The sequence below is a fragment of the Nicotiana tomentosiformis genome, chromosome 2 (assembly GCF_000390325.3).
Source record: "Nicotiana tomentosiformis chromosome 2, ASM39032v3, whole genome shotgun sequence".
Classification (NCBI taxonomy): Eukaryota; Viridiplantae; Streptophyta; class Magnoliopsida; order Solanales; family Solanaceae; genus Nicotiana; species Nicotiana tomentosiformis.
The window spans coordinates 191887690-191912222 of NC_090813.1; the positions used below are offsets into that span (position 1 = coordinate 191887690).

The 24533-nt window shown below is 39.7% G+C and overlaps 2 protein-coding genes across 2 annotated transcripts; both read right to left on the bottom strand.

Moving 5' to 3' along the window:
- Positions 1-270: 270 nt before the first annotated feature.
- LOC138906301 (uncharacterized) lies at positions 271-939 on the bottom strand. The gene is made up of 2 exons (XM_070194835.1): positions 756-939; positions 271-626 (listed from the first exon to the last, which is right to left on the bottom strand). Exons 1-2 carry the CDS (start codon positions 937-939, stop codon positions 271-273), a joined length of 540 nt encoding a protein of 179 aa, XP_070050936.1.
- Positions 940-22589: 21650 nt separating this feature from the next.
- Positions 22590-24003, bottom strand: LOC104096861 (protein SENESCENCE-ASSOCIATED GENE 21, mitochondrial-like). Its single transcript, XM_009603308.4, has 2 exons — positions 23737-24003; positions 22590-22983 (listed from the first exon to the last, which is right to left on the bottom strand). Exons 1-2 carry the CDS (start codon positions 23808-23810, stop codon positions 22767-22769), a joined length of 291 nt encoding a protein of 96 aa, XP_009601603.1. The 5' UTR covers positions 23811-24003; the 3' UTR covers positions 22590-22766.
- Positions 24004-24533: the final 530 nt, after the last annotated feature.

The window sequence follows — 24533 nt, forward strand, 5'->3', positions numbered from 1 at the left end:
GGGTTATGTATCTTTTGAACTTATGCGACTGAACTCAGAATGAAACTCTAAGCTGCCTACGTACCTCGGTGAAGAGGATCAAGTCATACCGTAGTTCAGAATGGGTAATTTTTTTTTTATGTCCTAACTTTTGCCTAGGCCGCCTCTTTCAAGGTTTTCAACCTAGCGGACCCTTTTTTTTTATGGTGGGCCGTACACAATTTAGACTCATGCGGGCCGGGAGTGTAGGAACATGCAGTTTAGGCTCATGCGTCAAGGAGCGTAGCAACTTCAAGGACAATACTTCTTCAAAACCTTGCCATTGATAGGGCCGATTCTCATGCCACCTGCATTAACTAGCTTGTAAGCCCCGCGTGAGTAAGCTTCTTGTACGACATATGGCCCATCCCATTTTGAAGTGAACTTCCCTACAGGTTTATGGGAAGTAATTATGGGTCTTCGTATGGCAAGGACTTGATCTCCTACTTGAAAGGATCTTGGGCGAACTCTTTTATTGAAGGCGCGAGACAATCGAGCTTGATAACATTCAAGACTTTGTTGAGCTTCCAACCTTTTCTCATCAAGAGCATCCAACTCTGCTAATCGAAGTCGAGCATTTTCTTCATCAGTGATGCCTTCTTGAATAGCTAATCGTAATGAAGGTATTTGACGCTCGAGTGGCTAGACGACTTCAACTCCATAAACGAGTGCATAAGGGGTCACTTGTGTTGGCGTGCGGTGAGTTGTCCTATATGCCCACAGAGCTTCCTCCATACAGTCATACCAATCCCGTTTGGATTTGGAGACGACCTTCTTTAACAAGTTGCATAGAGTTTTGTTGAATGCCTCAGCTAGACCATTGGCGGCAGCATTGTACATAGAATAGTTACGATGCTTGATGCCAAAGAGTTCACAAATCTTGTTCATCAACCTATTGTCGAACGACTTTCCATTATTCATTATTATGTAACGATGAATGCCAAAGCGATAGATAATGTTTACTCGGATGAAACTTACAATATTTTCCTTCTTTACTTCCTTAAGAGCAACAGCTTCAGCCCATTTTGAGAAGTAGTCAGTTGCAGCCAAGATGTATAGGTGCCCACCAGAGGACTTTGGCAGTGGTCCAACAACATCCAATCCCCAAGCGTTAAACGGCCAGGATGCAACAGTCGGGTGCAACACTTCAGGAGGTTGATAAATAAAATTCGCATGGAATTGAGAAGCCTTGCATCTTCGAGCATAGTCCAAGCAATCTTTTACCATCGTTGGCCAATAATATCCCATCCTTTTTATATGGAAGTGAAGCTTTGGTCCAGACTGGTGTGACCCACATACCCCAGAATGTGCCTCTTGCAAAGCTTGGAGTGCTTCTTCTTCCCCTAAGCATCACAAGAGTACTCCCTCACCTTCTCTATAGAGTATCTTTGTAGTAAAGAAAGCGAGGTGCACGACGACGGATTTCAGTCCTTCTCCTCGGATTTTCTAGAAGTATCCCATAGCATAAGTAGTTGATAATGGGTTGTCGCCATTCTTCTTTCTCAACTTTAGAAACAGCGACAAGATGCTTGAGTTTATTTTCTTCACCTTCAGCCTCATTTGGCGGCGGTACTACCCATTTTTGGCAGACAGTAACTTGCACTTGATCAGGCAGGGTTAACGACGAAGCTAGGGCAGCTAAAGCATCAGCCTTCTTATTTTCTTTCCTTGGCACATACTAAATAGTCACATCACCGAGCCACCCCATTAAGTTTTTAGCGTAATCATGATATGGGTGTAGTTCAGGCTTCTTGACCTCGTAACTACCTAGAAGTTGATTGACCACTAACTGAGAGTCACCAAAGACTTGCAATTGCAACCGCTTCATTTTGACAGCCATTTCAAGCCTAAGTATTAGTACTTGATACTCAGCAACGATGTGAGAGCAGAATTGCGTCAACGTAAAAGAGTTGGGCAGAACTTCACCTTGAGAAGTGAAAAATACTACACCAACACCAGCACCAGCTCCTCCGTGATGTGCAGCACCATCAAAGTACAGCTTCCATGGAGGCTGAACTTCAATAACCATTGCGTCCTTATCAGGTAGTTCGTCACTTAGCTCCCAATCATCAGGTATAAGGTGATCTGCCAAGAAGTCCGCTAACGCTTGTCCTTTTATAGACTTTTGAGGGATGTACACGATTTTAAATTGTTGAAACTGAAGGTACCACCTTGCTAGTCGATCATTAAGGACAGGTTTTGACGTCACGAACTTGATGGGATTTGCTCTAGAAACCAAACGAATGACATGAGCTTGAAAGTAGTGCTTTAACTTTTTGATTGAGAAGACTAGCGCCAAACATAACTTTTCAATTGGCGAATAATTCAGATCATTTGGTGTCATCATCCTGCTCGAGTAGTAAAGGGAGTTTTCTTTTCCTTCACTATTTTCTTGGGCCAACAGCACTCCAACAGACCTTTCTTGTGCTGAAATATATAGTATCAGCGGCTTTCCAAGTATAGGGACTGCCAAAACTGGAGGCTTCATCAAGTAGGATTTAATGCACTCAAAGGCATTACTACACGCTTGATCCCATTTGAAAGGGACACCTTTCTTCATAAGGCGACTGAATGGTTGGCACCTCCCAGCTAGGTTTGAGATGAATCTTCTAAGGTACGCTAACTTTCCTTGCAGACTTTTCAATTCGTGAATATCCCGAGGCTCAGGAATTTTCAAAATGACATCCATTTTGGCATGATTAATTTCGATCCCTCTATGTCGGACAATGAACCAAGGAACTTTCCAGAAGTAACTCCAAAGGCACATTTCAATGGATTCATCCTAAGTTGGTACCTCCGGAGGAACTCGAACACCATTCTCAAGTCTTTCAAGTGGTCGCTCTTCTCTCTTGATTTTACCGCCAAGTCGTCAACATAGCATTCGACATTCTTGTGGAGAAAATCATCAAAAATATTCTGCATAGCCCTTTGGTAAGTAGCACCAGTGTTCTTCAAGCCAAAAGGAATTACCTTGTAGCAATAAATTCCCTTGGGGGTACGGAATGCAGTAAGCTCTTTATCTTTTGGCGCCATGCAAATTTGGTTATAGCCCGATGAACCGACCATAAATGACATTGCCTCATACAGTAGTAGCATCGATCATCGGCTCTGGAATAGGAAGCGGGAATTCATCTTTGGGACACGTATTGTTGAGATCCCTGAAGTCGACGCACACTCGAATTTGGCCATTTTTCTTACTTACAGGGACAATACTTGAAACCCATGTTGGGTATTTAACTTCGCGAATAAAGCCAGCTTCGATGAGTTTGTTAACTTCGGTTTCAATCAAGGGAACCAAGTCTGGCCTAAAGCACCTTTGGGCTTGTTTAGCAGGACGAGCACCATTCTTGACCGCAAGGTGATGGACTGCTACTTTAGGGTCCAAGCCAGGCATTTCTTTGTAACTCCAAGCAAAGAATCCCTAAACTCCTTGAGTAACTCAATATAAGTGCTTTCTTCATCAACTTCTAGTAAAGCACTTAGGTAGGTGGGTCTTGGTTCTTCATCAGTGCCAAGGTTAACTTCTTTTAAGGCATCAATCGTTGCCTTCACCCCTTCTTCAAGTTCTGGGGGAGCATCTTTCGTATCTTCATCTTCTTGAGGGTCCCCATCATTGAAGGATATGTGATAACACAGTGAAACGTCGTCCAATTTCTCGTCATCCTCCATTAGAGATAAAACACCATGCTCGCCTTGTGCAGAAACATGATATGAAGAACCCATATTTTCTTCGTCTTCATCATGTTCTTTAGTGTAGACCACAGTGTATGGCTTCACCTTCAGTACCTCATCACATGAAACCATGACTTTTGTTTGTCGCTTCATTCTAGAAGGAACCAAACTTTGGAAATCTGTAGAAATCTTCTGAATTTTGGGTAAAGTGTCTATTTTTGTATTTCGATAATTTCTCTGGAACTTATTCCCCTTCTTTAATGGACCCAATCTCTCAAACACGGAAGTCCTCACAGTTGATTTTCCAAGTCGATCAAAGACAAAAGGTTTGTTAGAAGCGGCAGATTCATCTTCTACAGTGATATCATTGTTGCTCGCCCTTCTTATGGAGATACGCACTGGTGACGGTTTCTTGTATCCCACCTTCACGTGGTTGCCTCATCGCATCTTCTGATGGGAGCTTCCCTAACTTTGACGGCTCATTGGGATTGTATCCAGCTTTTGCAAATAGCCTGTAAGCATTAGAATCAAAACCTTCATCTGTTCACTTTATAGGGAGTGCCACATTCTGCAAACGATTTTGGGCTACAAACCCTACAAGTGGCTTTGAGGACAACTTTACTGTCTCAATTCGTTTTACCGGAAGAGTGGAAGAGTTAACTCCTTTAGCATGTTAGTTTGGAGATTAGATGATCCACCTTCATCTTTATTTCTTTTAGGGACATATTGGAGTGCAGGACTTACTTTCTTGCCATAAGATGCAATATCCCCTCTATGAGATTTATTCGGGTTGGGTTGTACCTCCTCAGTAATAGCTTTGGCTCTACCAGCAGTCACTTCAGCTCTTTTAGTTGTGGGCTCATCATTCTTGCTTTTCATGCCATCATCAGCTTTTAGCTCCTTCACAATGCGGTTCTTCAAGTAAAACTTTGCATCGGCGAAGTGTGACTCAGCCTCGGTGAATGGCTCATCATCAGCAACTATCTTCTTCTCGACTTCACCCTCGTAGTACTTCAAACAGTGATGGTAGGTAGATGGAACCACTTTATTCTCATGTATCCAAGGCCTTCCAAGCAAGACGTTGTATGAAGTCTTTGCATCGATCACATACAGCCATGCACTTGATTGCAAATCTTCAATAATGATTTTCAGCCTGATCGCGCCTATGGCTCTTTGCCTCCCTTGGTTGAATCTTTGGATCATCACACGACTTTCTGAGAGTTCGTTCATGGGAATACCAAGTTCTTTCATAGTGCGAATTGGCAAAATGTTCACTGAGGATCCTCCATCAACCAAAATTCGATTTACCCTTTCATCACGCATATAGCCAACCAGGTACAATGGACGGTTATGATGAGTGTCACCTAGCAGAAGATCATCATTTGTGAACGTGACTTTTTCCTTACAAGCACTAACTTCTTGAGGAGTGGACTCGATGAGCTTTTTCGAAGATGGTGCCAACAGTAGGTCATCACTCTTTTCTTCCCCTTCGTCAGCATGGCAACAAGAGGCATCGATACCCCCATGGGAAATCTTCATGTGGAACCAACTTGGTAAAAACTCCTCCAAGGTCACTGGAGTTTGTGGCTTTTGAGAGTGATGCACCTCCACTTTTGCTTTCTTTAAGTGCTTAACCGGATTCCATCTCCTTGGTCTTTTTACCATCATTTTCCTTGTTGGTTGTTCTACTAATTCTTTTTGTGGGCTCCTTCTGTGGTGCCTACGACGAGTCACCAACGTCCAACCTTCATCATCATCAGGTTGATTGACTTCAGCTTTGTCGTTCTCCAGTAATTCTTTATCTTTACTTTCTTTAAAACCACATAATTCATCCGGACTGAATGAGCCAAAGGTGATAGAGACTTATTTTGCACTTTCTTTCTCATCTTCAAGCACGATCTTCTTTTCGTGAGCCAAGTCCATAGCTTTGTCCTTGAAGAAAAAGCACTTCTCCAGAGGGTGGATCACAAGTCGATGGTATTTGCAGTAATTTGGGTCATTTGTTTTCCCAGCTTCATTTGGTCGCTTCATTTCCGGAAGCTCAATGAGATTTAACTCGAGGAGTTCTTCAAAACTAGCTGGCACATCAGAATCCAGAAATGGGTACTCTTTCTCTTGCATTTCTCTTAGAGTCAACTTTTCACTTGGCTTATCTTGAAAAGAAGTGGATTTCATACTCTGCTTCTTGCTCACCTTCGTCGTGAACTTTACAAGTGATGTGTTGACATTCATAGCTTCTTTGCTTTCAGGCTTGGGTACGAACTTGCCCCACTTCCTGACTTCTTGCTTATTGTTCCCCTTGCGAGGTTCATAGATGGGCAGCCTTTCATTTCCAGCAGAGGCCATGCTCAATTCCATGTCATGGGGACGAGTTGCAAGTTCTTCAAATATGCTAGGCTTGATACCTTGCAAGATGTAGCGCAATCCCCAATTCATGCCTTGGATGCATATCTCTATGCCTGAAGCTTCACTAAGCCTATCTGTCACGACCCAAACTAACCCCTGTCATGATGGTGTCTATCATGAAACTAGGCAAGCCGACTCATTTCCAAAACAAATCGATATTTTCATTTCAAAGATAATTTCAATGTTATTTAATATAAAAACCTTCGTAAAGGAGTTCAAATCAAAACAAAAGTGCAGAAGGAAAAGCCCGACATCGGGGTGTCACTAGTCATGAGCATTTACTATAATCTATCTAACAATATCAAGGCTAACTCAGCCTGGAAAATCGCTAAATACTACTAGAGGAAGATAAGAGGGAGAAGAGCAGGGGCTGCGATCGCCAAACATCTACCTTGCTATCTCCAAGAAAATCTGCAACTAGAACACTCAATAACTGCTACCATGTCCAGCTACACCTGAATCTGCACACAAGGTGCAGGGAGTAACGTGAGTACGCCAACTCAGTAAGTAACAACAATAAATAAAGACTGAGTAGTAGTGACGAGCAATAAAACATATAATATTCATATCATAAAATCTCAGTAAAGTACAGCATGCTTTAAAAATCAGTGTTTGAATCAAATCATCTCGTTTAAACCCGGTTCCATTAAAAATCATTTAAAGATATTTTTCCAACACTTTTTCAAACAAAGGCTCAATGCAAAGGTGAGCAAAAATGATAAAAACATAAACAGCCCCTCGGGCAAAACATCACTCATAAACAGCCCCTCGGGCAAACCTCACAATCACTCGTGCCACTCGGGCATACCTCACAATCACTCTTGCCACTCGGGCATACCTCACAATCACTCATGCATCCCAGTCACTCAGCACTCGGCACTCGCACTCAGTAGGTACCTGCGCTCACTGGGGGTGTGTACAGACTCCAGAGGGGCTCCTTCAGCCCAAGCGCTATAATCTGCACGGACAACTCACGTGCTGCATGGACAACTCACGTGCTATAATAATAAAGTATGTTGCAGGCGGGCAGCCCCGATCCACACTCATCCACACAAATCAGGCACTCGACCTCACTCAGTCATAAATATACTGCAGGCGGGCAGCCCCGATCCACACTCATCCTCACAATTCAGGCCCTCGGCCTCACTCAGTCATAAACCTCTCAAGTCACTCGGGCATTTTAGTAAAACAGGGCATTCGGCCCAAAACATTTATATGCATCAAAATAGAGTCATAAAACTGAGTTATGCAGTAACCAAGTATAAACATGACTGAGTATAGATTTTCAATCGAAAACAATGAGATGATGGTAAGAAACAGCCCCTAAGGGTCCAAACAGCATTGGTGCAAGGCCCAAACATGGCATTCAGCCCAATTTACAGAATTTGTTTCTAAAACATATAAGTATCATATGGTTTCAACAAAGTATGCAACTTTACAGTTGCTACGGGACGGACCAAGTCACAAATCCCCAACAGTGCACGCCCACACGCCCGTTACCTAGCATGTGCATCACTAAAAATAGTAGAATGATACAAAAATCCGGGGTTTCATACCCTCAGGACCAGATTTACAATCGTTACTTACCTCAAACCGGTCAAATCTCTACCCCGCAATGCTCTTGCCTCTGGACTCGGCCTCCAAATGCTCCAAATCTATTCACAATCAGTACAATACCATCAATATACGCTAATAGAATGAATTTCACAAGAAAAGCTTCAAAATTAGACCATAATCCAAAATTGGCTCAATCCCGGCCCTCGAACCCACGTCCCAAAATCTGACAAAATTCACAAAACTAGAAAGCTCATTCACTCACGAGTCTAACCATACCAAATTCATCAAAATTCGACATTGTTTGGTCCTTCAAATCCTTAAATTACTCTCCAAATATTTCAAGCCCTAACCCCTCATTTTCACTAATTTCCATGATTAAAACAACGAAAAATCACCATATATACAAGTATTAGGGCTCAAGTAACTTACCTCAACGAAACCCCCTTGATTCCCTCTTCAAACCTCTCCAAAAGCTCCCAAAACCGAGTTGAAATTGTGAAGAATGATCAAAATTCGCGAAGGGTTCTATTTATGGTTTCTGCCCAGGTTTTTTCGCACCTGCGGCCATTTTCTCGCACCCGCGCGACCGCACCTGCGGTCCAAGGAGCCGCACCTGTGCAACTCACTTAATACCCAGCTTCCGCACCTGCGGACCCCTTCCTCGCATCTGCGGTCTCAGGTTCACATCTGCGAAACCAGTCCAAACTCCTCATCTCCGCATCTGCACTCAAGTCCTCGCACCTGCGGGCTCGCATATGCGGCCAATTCTTCGCACCTGCGTTCCCAGCCTTGGCCCAGTGTCGCCCGCACCTGCGCACTCCCCACGTACACCAGCGGCCTCGCACCTGCGACCCTTTCTTCCCCAGGTGCGAAAATAGCAGAAGCAGTAGCTCCAGCTGCAAAGTCCAACTTCGACCAATCCGTTAACCACCCGGAATCACCCCGAGGCCCTCGGGACCTCAACCAAAAATACCAACAAGTCATATAACAATATACAAACTTAGTCAAACCTTCAAATCACTCAAAACAACATCCAAACACCAAATTACCCTCGGATTCAAGCCTAAGAACTTCTAAATTTCCAAATTCGGCAACCGATGCCGAAACTAACCAAACCACGTCCGAATGACCTTAAATTTTGCACACACGTCACAAATGACACTACGAACCTACTCCAACTTCCGAAATTCCATTCCGACCCCGATATCAAATTTTCCACTGCCGACCAAAATCGCCAAATTTTCAATTTCACCTATTCAAGCCTAATTCTACCACGGACCTCCAAATTACATTCCGGTCGCTCTCCTAAGTCCAAAATCACCTAACGAAGCTAATGGAACCATCAAAATTCCAATCCGAAGTAAAATACTAAAGAGTCAAATTTTGGTCAACTCTCCCAATTTAAAGCTTCAACAATGAAATTCTTTCTTCCAATTCGATTCCGAAATACCTGCAACCCAAAACCGATGATTCACACAAGTCAAAGTACATCATACGGAGCTACTTATGCCCTCAAACAACCTAGAAAAGTGCACATGTTCAAAATGACCGGTCGGGTCGTTACATCCTCCTCCACTTAAACATATGTTCGTCCTTGAACGTGCCCGGAGTTGTTCCAAAAGCCATCAAATCGTTGTGTAACTTTCCCATGCACATACCCGGGGGAGATCTCATGTCACCCTATCCCATATAGGTCCGATAGCACAGCATAACTAAAATTTCTCAATTCAACCTAGCCCACAAGCCTTCGAATCAAATTTCCAACATCGAAAATTTCCTATAAGATGAGAAGTTTGCATCTACATACCGTATAAGTCTGAACAATCTATACCAAAAGCCGTAACCATAACTCAAATACTCAAATTCAAATACCGTATAGCTCGAATGCTCGAAGCAATTATTTCAAATCACAGTATCGACTCAAATCAATCTAGTGCCAGTAATAAACCTCATATCAAACAAACCCTCTTTCTAAAACCTCCGTACAATGCCGATGATGAAAGAAACATACCGAATTCATAAACATTCATTAGACCATCAGGTCATGGAGCTCTCGTTCCTTCTATAAGAACTATAGCCAATTTCAAAGCCGACTTCCAATATTATCCTCCTAATTATACCACAATCAAACCTGATAGCATCCATTCTAGGCCCAATGACCCCGTCTCCTCCAACACGACTACTCTAGTGACATGACACATCAATACAATTTAAAGTCACAACATGTGCAATCCGTGCACCAGATAGCAACATTCCAAATGTACCCAATCGTAATAATGACCCAAACAGGAGAACCATTTCGCAAGCTCGACGAGTACCACCCCGACGCAATGCTAAGAACCCATCACACACCGCAGAACCATAACATACGAATCTTACACAAGGGATCATATTTCCACATAACTCTGCTGCAATACGCGACCCTATCCAAATACTGGTCCATATGAAACACCTCAAGCCACCCTGCTAAAATCAATAACCATGCGCAACTCGACATCAAGTACCCAAAGTGCATTACCATAACCACGAAGAAGAAAACGACACCATGACACACAAATCCGAAAGAACATGACCAATACGCCATCAACCAAGCAATATCCAATACTATTCTCGCTCAAATTCCGCTATAAGGCCACAATAGAACCGCACCATATGTGCATGTAACCAACGAATCGCAATAAATAACCTCCGAAAGTCCATAATGACTGAATCATAACACATTTTATCATCTGGCTAGCTCCGGCCACAACTTCACAGTCCACAACCATGAAACAATCTGCTCCTGAGAACTCCCAATCTCTAATTCCATAGAACACATGAATCGCCATATTTGGTTCCACCTCCACCGCCCGAATGCCTAACACCTCTCTCATATACAATCCTCCCATGAGAAATACTTTAAAACATCTTCCGTGCCACCTGGCAAAAATTTAAATATCAACGGTCAATCAACGAGGAAAGTGCCGCAATACCAGCGAAGTACCCATAAATCAAAACACACTGCCCCTTCTGAAATGTACACTCTCATCAAGCTATACCAGATAGTAATATCATTTACCCAGTCATCGAAAATCGTTCATGCTGCCTAAGAATTTATATCCTTCTCTTCAAAACTGAGTTGTGACCCGGTACATGTAAATCCTATTCCCGCACAACACACCACATCTATTATGCCATCACGTGACAAGCATAAGAATTCCATTATCAACTCTGAGTCACTAGCAAATTACATACCTTATTAGTTAGAAACCTATTCCTTGCTTCTTTCTAGGAGGAAATCATAACACACAACATGCTCCGTACATCAGAAGAAATTATCCAGTTCAAACCATGGTAGAACCCATCATGAACACTTTGAAATCCATTTGCACATACCAAGCTATCTGAACCGAATTCCTCTAACTTCACCAAGCCACACAGGTTGCCAAATCCGGGAGAATTACCATGAAACACCTGTAGATATTAGCCACGTCATAAATACACAAATAATCGATCATACCCATTACTGTGCTACCCCAACCTACTTCCAGACTGTCCTATTTCCCTAAGTCCTTTCCAAATTGCCTTCAAATTGCTATTTTATTTCCTTGTTAAAATACTACTATCCTTAACTAAAACTTACCCCACGAACTCTAGCATAGAATCACGCCGCCCTAAGGCTTATAAGACGCCGAATTCCCTTTTTATGTATTCCAAAGGTTCCACAACCAAAAATGCTTACTTCGAAGAGACTTTATGTGAACCTAAAATTGTTTCCTTCACCCTCTTGATACTAAAATGCATAATTCACAATGATACAAGATGCAACGAGCCTCAACACTGTTCAATGCAACTCCCAGTTTTCTAGCCATATTTATAAATCTTGAATCCATTGTAACCATTCTCGAATTAACCGACCAAACGGACCAAAATGACCTGTGCCCCATTAGCACACCAACACCCAAGGGAATAAAGAGTAACCATCACTCCTACGCAATCGAGCAAATTCCCACTCCATGTACACTACATTCTCTGTGAATAACCACTCAATTATTTTTATGGTCCTCCTATAACCATAGAGTGTAATACAACTTGTGTCTAGAAATTCCTTTACCCGAGTCATCCTCGATCTCGACCTCTGCAAGTTATAACTGATTCACCGGTATACCCCGAACCGAAACTAATACTACCCATAACCATGCAATCAACTCGTCGATAGCAGACTCCCTCACTTAGCCTTAAGCTGCAATTATATAAAATTAGAACTCGTAAGGATTTCTCCTTCTCAATTACCAAGGTCTCGCACCATTAACCTGCCAGACTTCTCGAAGTCTTTTATTAAGCCTTTCATGAACATTCTGAATCTCCAGCCAAAATTACAAACGCGATCTCCTACCGGGTAGCTAGTAATATTCCTTGCAAAAGCTTCATCAATATCACGCCACTGCTAGCTGCACACAGGAGATAACCCACGTGTGAAATTCCTTACCGACATCTCCTAATGACACTGCACTGAGTGCAACGACCACGAAATTCGTAAATTCTCCTAAGTTCATGCTCGCCCACCATTTATATAAGTCTGCACTTTCCCTATTGACATCAATTGTACATCAACAATACCTTTCGAACTCAAGTCATATTGCACATGACACGATAATCAGATTTTCACGCCTCTATTCATTTCAAACACACTCCTTTCTGCCATATTCAATTTTTTCTTTGTACATTAATCATCACTCCAAATAGAGTCTGCAGGACGATTCACATATTAACACGATTCCAAACCATTCTACACTTTCTCAAGGTGCACGACTACCCTACTAGTGGATTCATATGCTAATCTATCACTCTTACTTCGGTTAAATCATCTCCTTTAAGAAACTTCTCAACCTCTGCTTCTCTTACTTGACCTGCTAGTACTTCAACCACCGCGAAACACTTCCCGCGATGTCTTTCCTCATACTTTGCTACCCAACTGCTGCATCAAATCGAAATGTATTTCTGTCGCACCTGAACCAATAAAATGTTACCGACTCTAAGTCTCTTCAAAGATTATCTTTCCCGAGCCATTAACATCAAAATACCCATTCGCAACCACCATTACTACACAACCACTTACTCTTCTTGAGTTCAAACTCATTGACAGACATGAAAATTTAATTTGCCCCAAAATTTAACAACGTGAAAGATCCTTCAAAACATTCACACTCGAGATGGTACGTCGCATCAAAACGTAAATCAAGCACCCAATGGCCTTCCATTACATTTCAAGAAAATACCTCTCGTCACATTCACATAGTCTTAACACTTCCCGCAGTTACGTCATACTCATCACAAGCCATTCCACTGCTCATCGAGCCACAATTCCACTCGTAGGGACATTATCGTACATATGAGTCCAAATGTATAGGTTACAACTGAAGCTACCGAGCCTAAGCTGTGGTGTAACCATGGCCTCAAGTCTTCCAGACTGGCCTACCACCACAACACAAAATACACATCTCAACCTTGTTCATAGAATCACAAGCCGGCGATGCACAACTAATACTGAGCGCTCATGTGTGCATACGAGATGCGTGGAAGGAATTCAAAGAGTTATGTCTCAAGCTGAATCAATTTCGCACGATAGAATACAAGAAAGTAAAATTTTCCTAAGAGTTCTGCAGCCTCTCAAAGATAAGTACAGACGTCTCCGTACCGATCCGCAAGACTCTACTAAACCCGCTCATGACTCGTGAGACCTATGTAACTTAGGCTCTGATACCAATCTGTCACGACCCAAACTAACCCCTGTCGTGATGGCTCCTATCGTGAAACTAGGCAAGCTGACTCATTTCCAAAACAAACCGATATTTTCATTTAAAAGATAATTTCAATGTTATTTAACATAAAAACCTTCGTAAAGGAGTTCAAATCAAAAATAAAAGTGCGGAAGGAAAAGCCCGACATCGGGGTGTCACTAGTCATGAGCATCTACTATAATCTGTCTAACAATATCAAGGCTAACTCAGCCTGGAAAATAGCTAAATACTACTAGAGGAAGATAAGAGGGAAAAGAGCAGGGGCTGCGATCGCCAAACAGATACCTTGCTATCTCCAAGAAAATCTATAACTAGAACACTCAATAACCGCTACCGTGTCCAGCTACACCTGAATCTGCACACAAGGTGCAGGGAGTAACGTGAGTACGCCAACTCAGTAAGTAACAACAATAAATAAAGACTGAGCAGTAGTGACGAGCAATAAAACATATAACGTTCATATCATAAAATCTCAGTAAAGTACAATATGCTTTAAAAATCAGTGTTTGAATCAAATCATCCCGTTTAAACCCGGTTCCAGTAAAAATTATTTAAAGATATTTTTCCAACCGTTTTTCAAACAAAGGCTCAATACAAAGGTGAGCAAAAATTATAAAATCATAAACAGCCCCTCAGGTAAAACATCACTCAAAAACAGCCCCTCGGGCAAACCTAACAGTCACTCGTGCCACTCGGGCATACCTCACAATCACTCTTGCCACTCGGGCATACCTCACAATCACTCATGCCTCCCAATCACTCGGCACTCACACTCAGTAGGTACCTGCGCTCACTGGGGATGTGTACAGACTCCGGAGGGGCTCCTTCAGCCCAAACGCTATAATCTGCACGGACAACTCACGTGCTATAATAATAAAGTATGATGCAGGCGGGCAGCCCCGATCCACACTCATCCTCACAAATCAGGCCCTCGACCTCACTCAGTCATAAATATGCTGCAGGCGGGCAGCCCCGATCCACACTCATCCTCACAATTCAGGCCCTCGGCCTCACTCAGTCATAAACCTCTCAAGCCACTCGGGTATTTCAGTAAAATAGGGCATTCGGCCCAAATTATTTATATGCATCAAAATAGAGTCATAAAACTGAGTTATGCGGTAACCAAGTATAAACATGACTGAGTATAGATTTTCAATCGAAAACAATGAGAGGATGGTAAGAAACAGCCCTTAAGGGTCCAAACAGCATTGGTGCAAGGCCCAAACATGGCATTCAGCTCAATTTACAGAAATTCTTTCTAAAACATATAAGTATCATATGGTTTCAACAAGGTATGCAACTTTACAGTTGCTACGGGACGGACCAAGTCACAAATCCCCAACAGTGCACGCCCACACGCCCGTCACCTAGCATGTGCGTCACTAAAAATAGTAGAATGATACAAAAATCCGGGGTTTCATACCCTCAGGACCAGATTTACAATCGTTACTTACCTCAAACCGGTCAAATTTCTATCCCGCAATGCTCTTGCCTCTGGACTTGGCCTCCAAATGCTCCAAATCTATTCACAATCAGTACAATACCATCAATATACGCTAATGGAATGAATTCCACAAGAAAAGCTTCAAAATTAGACCAAAATCCGAAATTGGCTCAATCCCGCCCCCCGAGCCCACGTCCCAAAATCCAACAAAATTCACAAAACTAGAAAGCTCATTCACTCACGAGTCTAACCATACCAAATTCATCAAAATTCGATATTGTTTGGTCCTTCAAATCCTTAAATTACTCTCCAAGTATTCCAAGCCCTAACCCCTCATTTTCACTAATTTCCATGATTAAAACAACGGGAAATCACCATATATACAAGTATTAGGGCTCAAGTAACCTACCTCAACAAAACCCCCTTGATTCCCTCTTCAAACCCCTCTAAAAGCTCCAAAAACCGAGTCGAAATTGTGAAGAATGACCAAAATTCGCGAAGGGTTCTATTTATGGTTTCTGCCTAGGTTTTTAGCACCTGCGGCCATTTTCTCGCACCCGCGCGACCGCACATGCGGTCCAAGGATCCACACCTGCGCAACTCACTTAATCACCCAGCTTCCGCACCTGCGGACCCCTTCCTCGCACCTGCGGACTCGCATCTGCGGTCTCAAGTGCACATCTGCGAAACCAGTCCAAACTCCTCATCTCCGCATCTGCGCTCAAGGCCTCGCACCTGCGGGCTCGCAAATGCGGCCAATTCTTCGCACCTGCGTTCCCAGCCTTGGCCCAGCATCGCCCGCACCTGCGCACTCCCCATGCGCACCAGCGGCCTCGCACCTGCGACCCTTTCTTCCGCAGGTGCGGAAATAGCAGAAGCAGCAACTCCAGCTGCAAAGTCCAACTTTGACCAATCTGTTAACCACCCGAAATCACCCCGAGGCCCTCGGGACCTCAACCAAAAATACCAACAAGTCATATAACAACATACAAATTTAGTCGAACCTTTGAATCACTCAAAACAACATCCAAACACCAAATTACCCTCGGATTCAAACCTAAGAACTTCTAAATTTCCAAATTCGGCAATCGATGCCGAAACCAACCAAACCACGTCCGAATGACCTCAAATTTTGCACACACATCAAAAATAACACTACGAACCTACTCCAACTTTCGGAATTCCATTCCGATCACGATATCAAATTTTCCACTGCCGACCGAAATCGCCAAATTTTCAATTTCGTCAATTCAAGCCTAATTCTACCACGGACCTCCAAATTATATTCCGGGCACGCTCCTAAGTCCAAAATCACCTAACGAAGCTAATGGAAGCATCAGAATTCCAATCCAAGGTCAAATGATAAAAGGTCAAATTTTGGTCAACTCTCCCAATTTAAAGCTTCAACAATGAAATTCTTTCTTCCAATTCGATTCTGAAATACCTGCAACCCAAAACCGATGATTCACACAAGTCAAAGTACATAATACGGAGCTACTCATGCCCTCAAACAACTGAGCAAAGTGCACGTGTTCAAAACGATCAGTCGGGTCATTACACTGTCTTTCTAGTTGAGGCTTGCATTCCTCTAATGATTGATAAAGTCGATAATTGGTTCACCCTTTCGTTGACGAGTATTTGTAAGTTCTATTATACCCACAGTACGTCTTGTGCTATAAAATCGATCCCAGCTATCAATTCTTGCTCTAGTTGATCCCAGCTATCAACAGATCCAGCCTTGAGGTCCGTATACCAATCAAAGGCATTTCCTTTTAATGAGCGGACAAACTGCTTGACGAGGTAATCTCCATAAGTCCTAGAATTGTTGCATGTCTCAACTAAGTGCGCCACATGTTGCTTTGGATTTCCTTTGCCATCAAACTGTTGAAATTTTGGAGGTTGATAGCCAGCACGCATCTTCAACATATTGATCCTTGAAGTGTACGGCTTTGCGTAGGTAAAGGAGGACCTGGAAGCGACTTCATATTTGTTTTTTATAGTCCCTTCAATGAACTCCTTTAGTTAATTGATTGGAATCATCCCTTCCGAAGAGACTGAAATTTCCTTATTGGATGCAACTTGTCGTGGGGGATGATCAATCTCTTTAACTTCTGGGAGTTTGCTATGTGCATGGGTGGATTCTTCTTCCATCAAGATTCCCACCCTATCTGTTAGCTTGTCGATTCTAGCATCTTGATTTTGCATGCACTTGGTCAAGCCAGCGATTGCTTCTGTCAAGTTTGCCAACTACTCCTTCACAAATGAAGTGTTTGTCACCATGGCTTGCATGATTGTCGTGGACGATAGAGAGTAGCATAGATTTTCACATAGATTGATCCTTGATTGGCTCACGCTATGTGGTATAAGTGGGGAGGATCAATCACTTGAAGCATCATCATCTTCCTTCACAGCAGAGTGCTTGGATCTGGAGAGGTCAAGCAGGGCAAGAGTTTTCTTGATCTTTTCAGCAACATCGCTTCCTCCTTCGGGTACGTTTGTGAAAGATCTTGCTCCTTTTGAGGATGAAGATCCAAAAATAGGGGTTGATGCGGATGGCACTTGGGGTGCTTGTTATCCTAACGAGCTTGTTTTGCTCCTCGTAACTGGTCCAAAGCTTCTAAAAGTAACATCGAGGATGCTTTTCACATCAGCATAGAACCTGAAATTAGCAACCTTGGTGGAAGTTGAACTGGAGTTGATTTTCTTTGAAGCCATTTCAATGTTCTTGAACTTTGGTGATTGAAAAGTTGAGATGAGAGGTAGAGATTGTCCCATTGGGTGTGCCAGAATTTGTAGACAATAAATTACGTCGAGAAAATAAAATCAAGACCGAAAATAATTACAACAATCGTAGTATTTTATTTCAAATATTTGAGTGTTATAATCTCTATGAATCCTCTAATTCTTCTTTCCAATAATAAATAAATTCAAGGGCCTTTGAGCTTGATCTTGAATATGTAGTTGTTGCCACGAACGATGATCTTGTTCTTGAGCTTGAGCTTGAGCTTGATTGCTTGAACTTGAAACTTGTGAAGGAATTTACAGTGTTTGATCCACGAGCTCTTTCCTGCTTCTTGTTATAACTTCTGGGTTATGAAGACCCATATTTATAGTTGTAGAAAGGAGGAGTTGTGATAAGAACAAACTCTTTTCGACCAATCAAATTGAAGTGTGACATGGCCGTATTTGATTGGCCAGAACATGTCACTTGCACACGTGGCGCGGTTTCATTGGCCTTCTAATGTGACTTGACATGCCTTGTCATTTTGACACGTGGCACGATCCAATTGGCTCTTCCGTTTGACTTGGCGCGCCACGTCATTTGACACGTGGCACCAAACTGGGCCTCTAGGAAGATGACATCTTGGGCCTAATGAAGTGGGCTCATCACTTTAGCCCAACTAAATGAGCTAGCCCAGACAATATCTGTTGGACTTAAGTAATTAATCCAATTATATATATTAGCCCATAATTTATTTGGACTAGTATATTTAAAATATAATCCAAAGTTTTTATTGAATTTGAATTCAATAAATTTTACATGCCTACAGATGTCAAAGTTCATACTTGGTAGATTAAATTGGGGGAGTTTAGCAAATACCCATGCGCAGGAAACTATTTATCCGTCCCTACCCATACCTTTTCCCCCGACCCATTATTTTTTTAATATCTAGTCAAATAAAATCAAACTAAGCTACTATAAACCAAGCCAATTCACGTCAAGCCAAGCCAATTCAAGCCAAACCATGCCTAGCCAAACTAAATCAAGTCAAGCTAAGCCAAGTCAATTCAAGCGAAGCCAAACAAAGCCAAGCCAAATCAAGCTAAACTATGCCAAATGGGTAAAAAAAAAAAAAAGTTGGGATGGGTGTGGGTAGGTAGGGGTAATTAGTTTTAATTGGGTAGGTATATATTGTAAATATTTTTCAAATGGGTAGAAAAACGTAATTATTTTAAGCTCAATGGGTATTTTGCATAAATTGCTCATTAAATTAGGGGTGGGCTAGGCCTGTCTAAGGGACCAATCGTGGGCCTATGAATAGGTTCTGGGCCGGTCCTAGTCTAGGTTTCCTAGTGGGCGTGGGTTCAATGGCTAGGGGGCCTGTACTTGGGGCTTTTTAGGGGGACTGAACCGATGCACATACCGGTCCTGGTGGGGCCGATAACGGCCTTTTCGAGTTTTTTTGTTTTTTTTTTTCGATTTGTATAACTAAAATTCGAATATTGGAACACATACAACTTAAAGAACTAGAAAAGAAAATTTCAAGGCTAATAGCCTATAATATTAAATTGAATTTTGAAGTACAATGTGTAATTTGACGGTACTTAATATTTATTTTAACTTCGGGAACTTGACAAAGCCGTTTTTTCTTCCGTAGATGACTTCCTCTGAATGAATACACATTTTTCCTAACATAGGCACTTGGATTCAGCATCGGAAAACCTTTGCCCCATCCACATCTTCTTTATCGAAAATTATATTGTGTAGTTAAGTTATTTTTTAAAATATATATATATACTACAAGTTAAATTCTTTTAGTATGTTTATTTCTTAATTTATATTTTGACTTACTTTAATGAAAAATTCTTGCTTCGCTTCACCACAGTTTGGATTAACTTATAATATCGGATATTATAATGCATTTATTTTATATGTACTGATAGTGTAAATTATCAGTGTAATTTAATTTGTTGTAATAGGTTTCCTGCCTTATTCTCAGGTAATAATTTTTATTATTATGAATATTTACATGTAATTATCCTTAAATGAATGTGATTTATACGTTAAACTCTATTATAATTTAAACTTTATATTGTGGACAAGTTGTTGCGTTAGGTTCACTAATCCACCTTTGATGTATGTTAATGTTTTTCCACGCTGTGTTAACGTTCATTGTATACTTTGTATTCACTGAATCAGGTTTTGTCATTCCACTTTGCCACGCTTTAGTGCAAAAAGAGTTTTTAATGAGATTTCTACGATGAACTCATTATACTTTTAAAGTTATGGGTTCATATTTAGAGGCGAAGTTAGGACCTGAAATTTATGGGTTCGGGATTTTAAATTCTTTAAGTTATTGGGTTCTAAATTAATAATTAATATATATTCAATGAATTTCTTAAGACAAATACATGGTTTGCACCAAAGCCGCTGGCAGTGGCGGAGGCAGGATTACCGCCAAGGAAGTTCAAAAAAAGGAAAAAGTTAAAAAGAATGTAACTGGTGGGAATAGAACCAATGACCTTACAAAGGTTTTGAACTCTCTTGAGCATTAAGCAGGGGCGGCTTAACAATATTTGTGGCCTAAAGCCAATGTTGATAAGAGGCCCTAAACTTTATTTTTTATAAAAAAAAAAATCACACACACATACGTTATATATATATATATATATATATATATATATATATATATATATATATATATATATATATATATATATATATATATATATATGAATTCTATTTTTCTAATATTCCGAGATACAAAATTACTAATAACTTTTTATAATCAATCTCTCCTAAAAATATTTTGGACAATATTAAAATAGTTTTTAACTCTTTTATTTTAGTTTTGAACAACTTGATTCATATTTTTCGTGGCATATTTAAATTTTAATATATGCATAAAAGACAATATATAACTATGAAGTAAGAATAAAATGAGATGATAATAACACTTGAAAGTTATAATAATAGAATTTAATTCAAGAAAAATGATGACTTAATTTCAAGATATTTTTTTGCTCCTTCAATAACACAAAATGCTTGAAACTTCAGGAAAAAACAAAAAAGAATGCACGATATATGATATCAATAGTACTTTTAAGCTATGTGAATTTTCGAATAATACTACTCCTACTAAGTTATCAGACTTAAACTCGAAAAAAGTAAGAAAGAGAATATATATAAGAGTATAAAGTTATGCGAGCGATTAACTCTTGGACAAACCAAGAAAGAAAATGAATAGTGTAAAAATATGATTTAGTAGTACATTTATTCTGATGAAAAAATGGGTAAAAAGTGGAATATAATAATTTCACTTATTAGATTTTTTGTTCATACAAAAAAAGGTTTGAAAAAAATTCACATTTATAAAAAGTATTACGCTCACTTTAATTAGTTACGCATCTATTCTTTCCTTTTATAAAAAAATATCTAATTTTCAAGATAAAAACTACTCATTATTTTTCTAAAACAGCCTATAAACCTATTTTGGTATTAAAAAAATGGGCCCCAATTTTGGGGGCCTCAAGCAAATGCTTTAGAAGCTTTACCCTATAGCCGGCCCTGGCACTAAGCTATGCTTTTGGGTTGTGTTAAGGGGATTCAAAACATAATATATAGAGGTAAAAAAACAGATTTTGTCTTACATATACAGTATAATTTTTTGGCGAAGGGGGTTCGAGTGAACACTCTTCCGCCCCCCTAAATTCACCCCTGGCCACTGGATTCGGTCGAACCCGTAGCTCCTATTCTCCCTCCGCCCCTGCTCATATCTATTATTTGTTGCAACTTTAATAATTTTTTTTATAAAAAGTTATGCTCTACGTCAGAAATTATGAGTTTAGTTGAACTCGATGTCAAAAGACTAGATCTGCCTCAGCTTGGAGTAGCTAGCCTTTCGACATGTCAAGGATCCCTTGTCATTTAATACTTATAATTCGCACTAGTATATGTGTAATAAAAAGCCATCGAATACAATACGTAGCGTTTCCTAAATTCTAAATTAGCAAATTAGACTTATTATATATAGTTATCCATTATTGCATGTTATTTTAACCTGCTGTAAAAATTATGGGGCTTATGATAATTTTGACAGGTGTGGCCAAATTCAAGAAAGTGATAGGTGGTTAAATTAGGAATGCCTACGTCCATATGAAAGTAATTAATTGAATATGCACTGTCTCGACTAATTTATGCATAAAAAATGATTAGGCAAAGAATAATAGCCAAGAATGACTCAATGCTATTTTTAGCCGTTCATTCTGGCACTGGGATTAGTTAATGGTTTATCATATACTCCTATTGAATATGCACTGTTTCGACTAATTTATGCATCAGAAAATATGACTAGGCAAATATTTTAGTAGCCAAGAATGACTCAATGATGTGAAGTCTCCTTGTTTAGTTTTGGTTCCCATCTGTTTTTCACCTAAATCAGGTGTTAAAGTTACATCGTGAGTGATGGGAAATGCCGTGTACATATGCTTTGCACCCCTTCACCTACTTTCTTAGGTTTTTTCCCCTTCATATTTTCTTAGTTACTCTTGGCTGCTGTGTACATAATAAGTCCAATTTCACAAACAAGTGATAACTACTCCTTTTTCTTCAAGTTGTGGATATACATGTAGTCTTTTGTCAGAGAGCGTTTTATCTCTTAATATGAAATTTTTCGACACAAATTCGAATTTAATTGAATCTCAATGTATATATCAAATACCGGATGAAAAACCAAAAAATCAAATTCAAACATAGTTTGGGCATTGTGGCTGATTTATCACTTTTTTTATACTTTAATAACTTGAGAATAGAAGAATTTCGGTCATAGTATATATTCGAACTTATCATACTACGGTTTAATTACATTCTAAATACATAATTACAAAAGTATAATGAGTTTGTGGTGAGAATATAAAGGTTGGACGTACGTTTAAATTTTAAATCCACCTCAGCCAATCAACAATGGGGCATGCATTACAGGTTCAACAGATTCAACTGAACCAGATTTTTTTATATATATGTGAAAAATTATTAATCCACTAATATTGCATTCCGAACTCATAATTCCAAAAGTATAATGAGTTCAATAACAAAAACATAAAAGATAAATATTTAAATTCTAAATCCGCCACTGCCCAAGACACAATTTTTTATCCAATGTTTTTTTTCAGTGTTGGCTAGGTTTGTGTTTCAAGAGCATCTTTCTCAGCTCAGCAGCATCAATCTCCTTATTGGCATGAGACTCTGGCCTGTAATAACCTGTAACAGGATCTGGTACCCATGAAATTGTCTTGTTTGATTCCTCTACACCTTTCTTCATCGTCACATTGCTTCTCACAACCCCTCCTCTTACTGCACCTTGTGATGCAGCTGCATACCCACGCCTGCACAATCAGAAACGGATTCAGGATTTAAATATAGTAAAGTAATGACGGAATCAGAAATTTTATTAAGGGATGCTAAAAATATAAAAATAAAACACATGATAAAAATAAGCGAAGTTAATATATAGTATATATGCATAAAAATATTTTTTTTTACTTAGCTAAATAGTGTAATTTTTCAGCAAAAAGGGTGTTAGTTGACGCCCATAACATAAGGTGGCTCCGCCACGGGTGTAAATGCACCTATTTATATATATACATATTCTAAAAATGAATCTTCAGATTTTATATATTACATATTTATTGTTGAGCCTAAAACAGTTGATGCTGGTGCACCCCTACTTATATATCCACCTCTACATCAAAGAATAGTATAAAAGATTCAAATTTACCTTTTTCCTTGCATAAAATATCTTAATTTTATCCTTCATTATAGTTTAGGGACATTCATCCACTTTCTGTTGGTAAATTATTTTGTATTCTTTCTTAACAAGATGAAGGAAAAAATAAATTTAAATTTACCTATCTGCTTTTAGCTATAATTTAAAATTACCTTTAATTATACTTCAGGTTTGAGCCTCACTAGGAATACGACTAACAACAAGGATACGAATAACATGTAAAATTAAGATATTTCATATAGCAGAGAATTATTTGGACCCTATTTTCTCATAATATAATGACCCAAAAATCCCTTCTTTTATTTTCTTTCAAGAAAAAAAAAAAAGTGGAAAAAAGCATAGGAAATTTTACCTATTAATAGCAGCAGAAAGAGAGTCTACAATAAAAGCAGAGACAATCTTGGAGTTGGAGAAAGAACGAGCCATTGTTATTGAGCTAAGAGTCAAAGCGAAAATTTTTATAATATCAAAAGGAAATTAATTAAAAGCTGCAGCGGAAGCTATGTATTATGTATTTTCAGATAAATAATTAAATTCCGCAGCAGCAAATTGAAACTGTTTCTTTTTTTTTCGCAGCGACTCTTAGCTATATATATGAAGAAGATTAGAGAGAATTTGTGAGAAGTTGTGAGAGAAATAGAGGTATATATAGAGAAAATATTTGGAGGAAGAATTGAAGAAAGAAGGAAGAAAGAGTCAAATTACCACTTACCAGTTGAGTTATAAATGGAGACGCGTAAATGTGGGCTTCTAAGAAGGTGAAAAGGTCTTATTGTTAATGAACACCCGGTCGTTGCAGCTAAGAGTCGTCTTAAGTTATAATATTATTATTTGGATTTAAATTATATAAGTGTCGATTAACCTTGTCACCTACAGTTAACGAATTCGAGCCTTTAAAACAACTATTAATATTTGTATTAAAGTAGACTATCTACATTTACTAAATTTTAAAAATTCATTAAATATATATATAAATTATTATTAATTTAGAAGTCTAACATAAACGAACTAAAATTTTAAACCTATCAATTTTAAATTCTGAGTGCATGAACATGGAATTATTTGTGGATTAGCTTCTTTTCTTTATCTATCAACATCTGTACACACGTGATGGGTGAAATTACATTTACGTTCACACAACTATTGGTT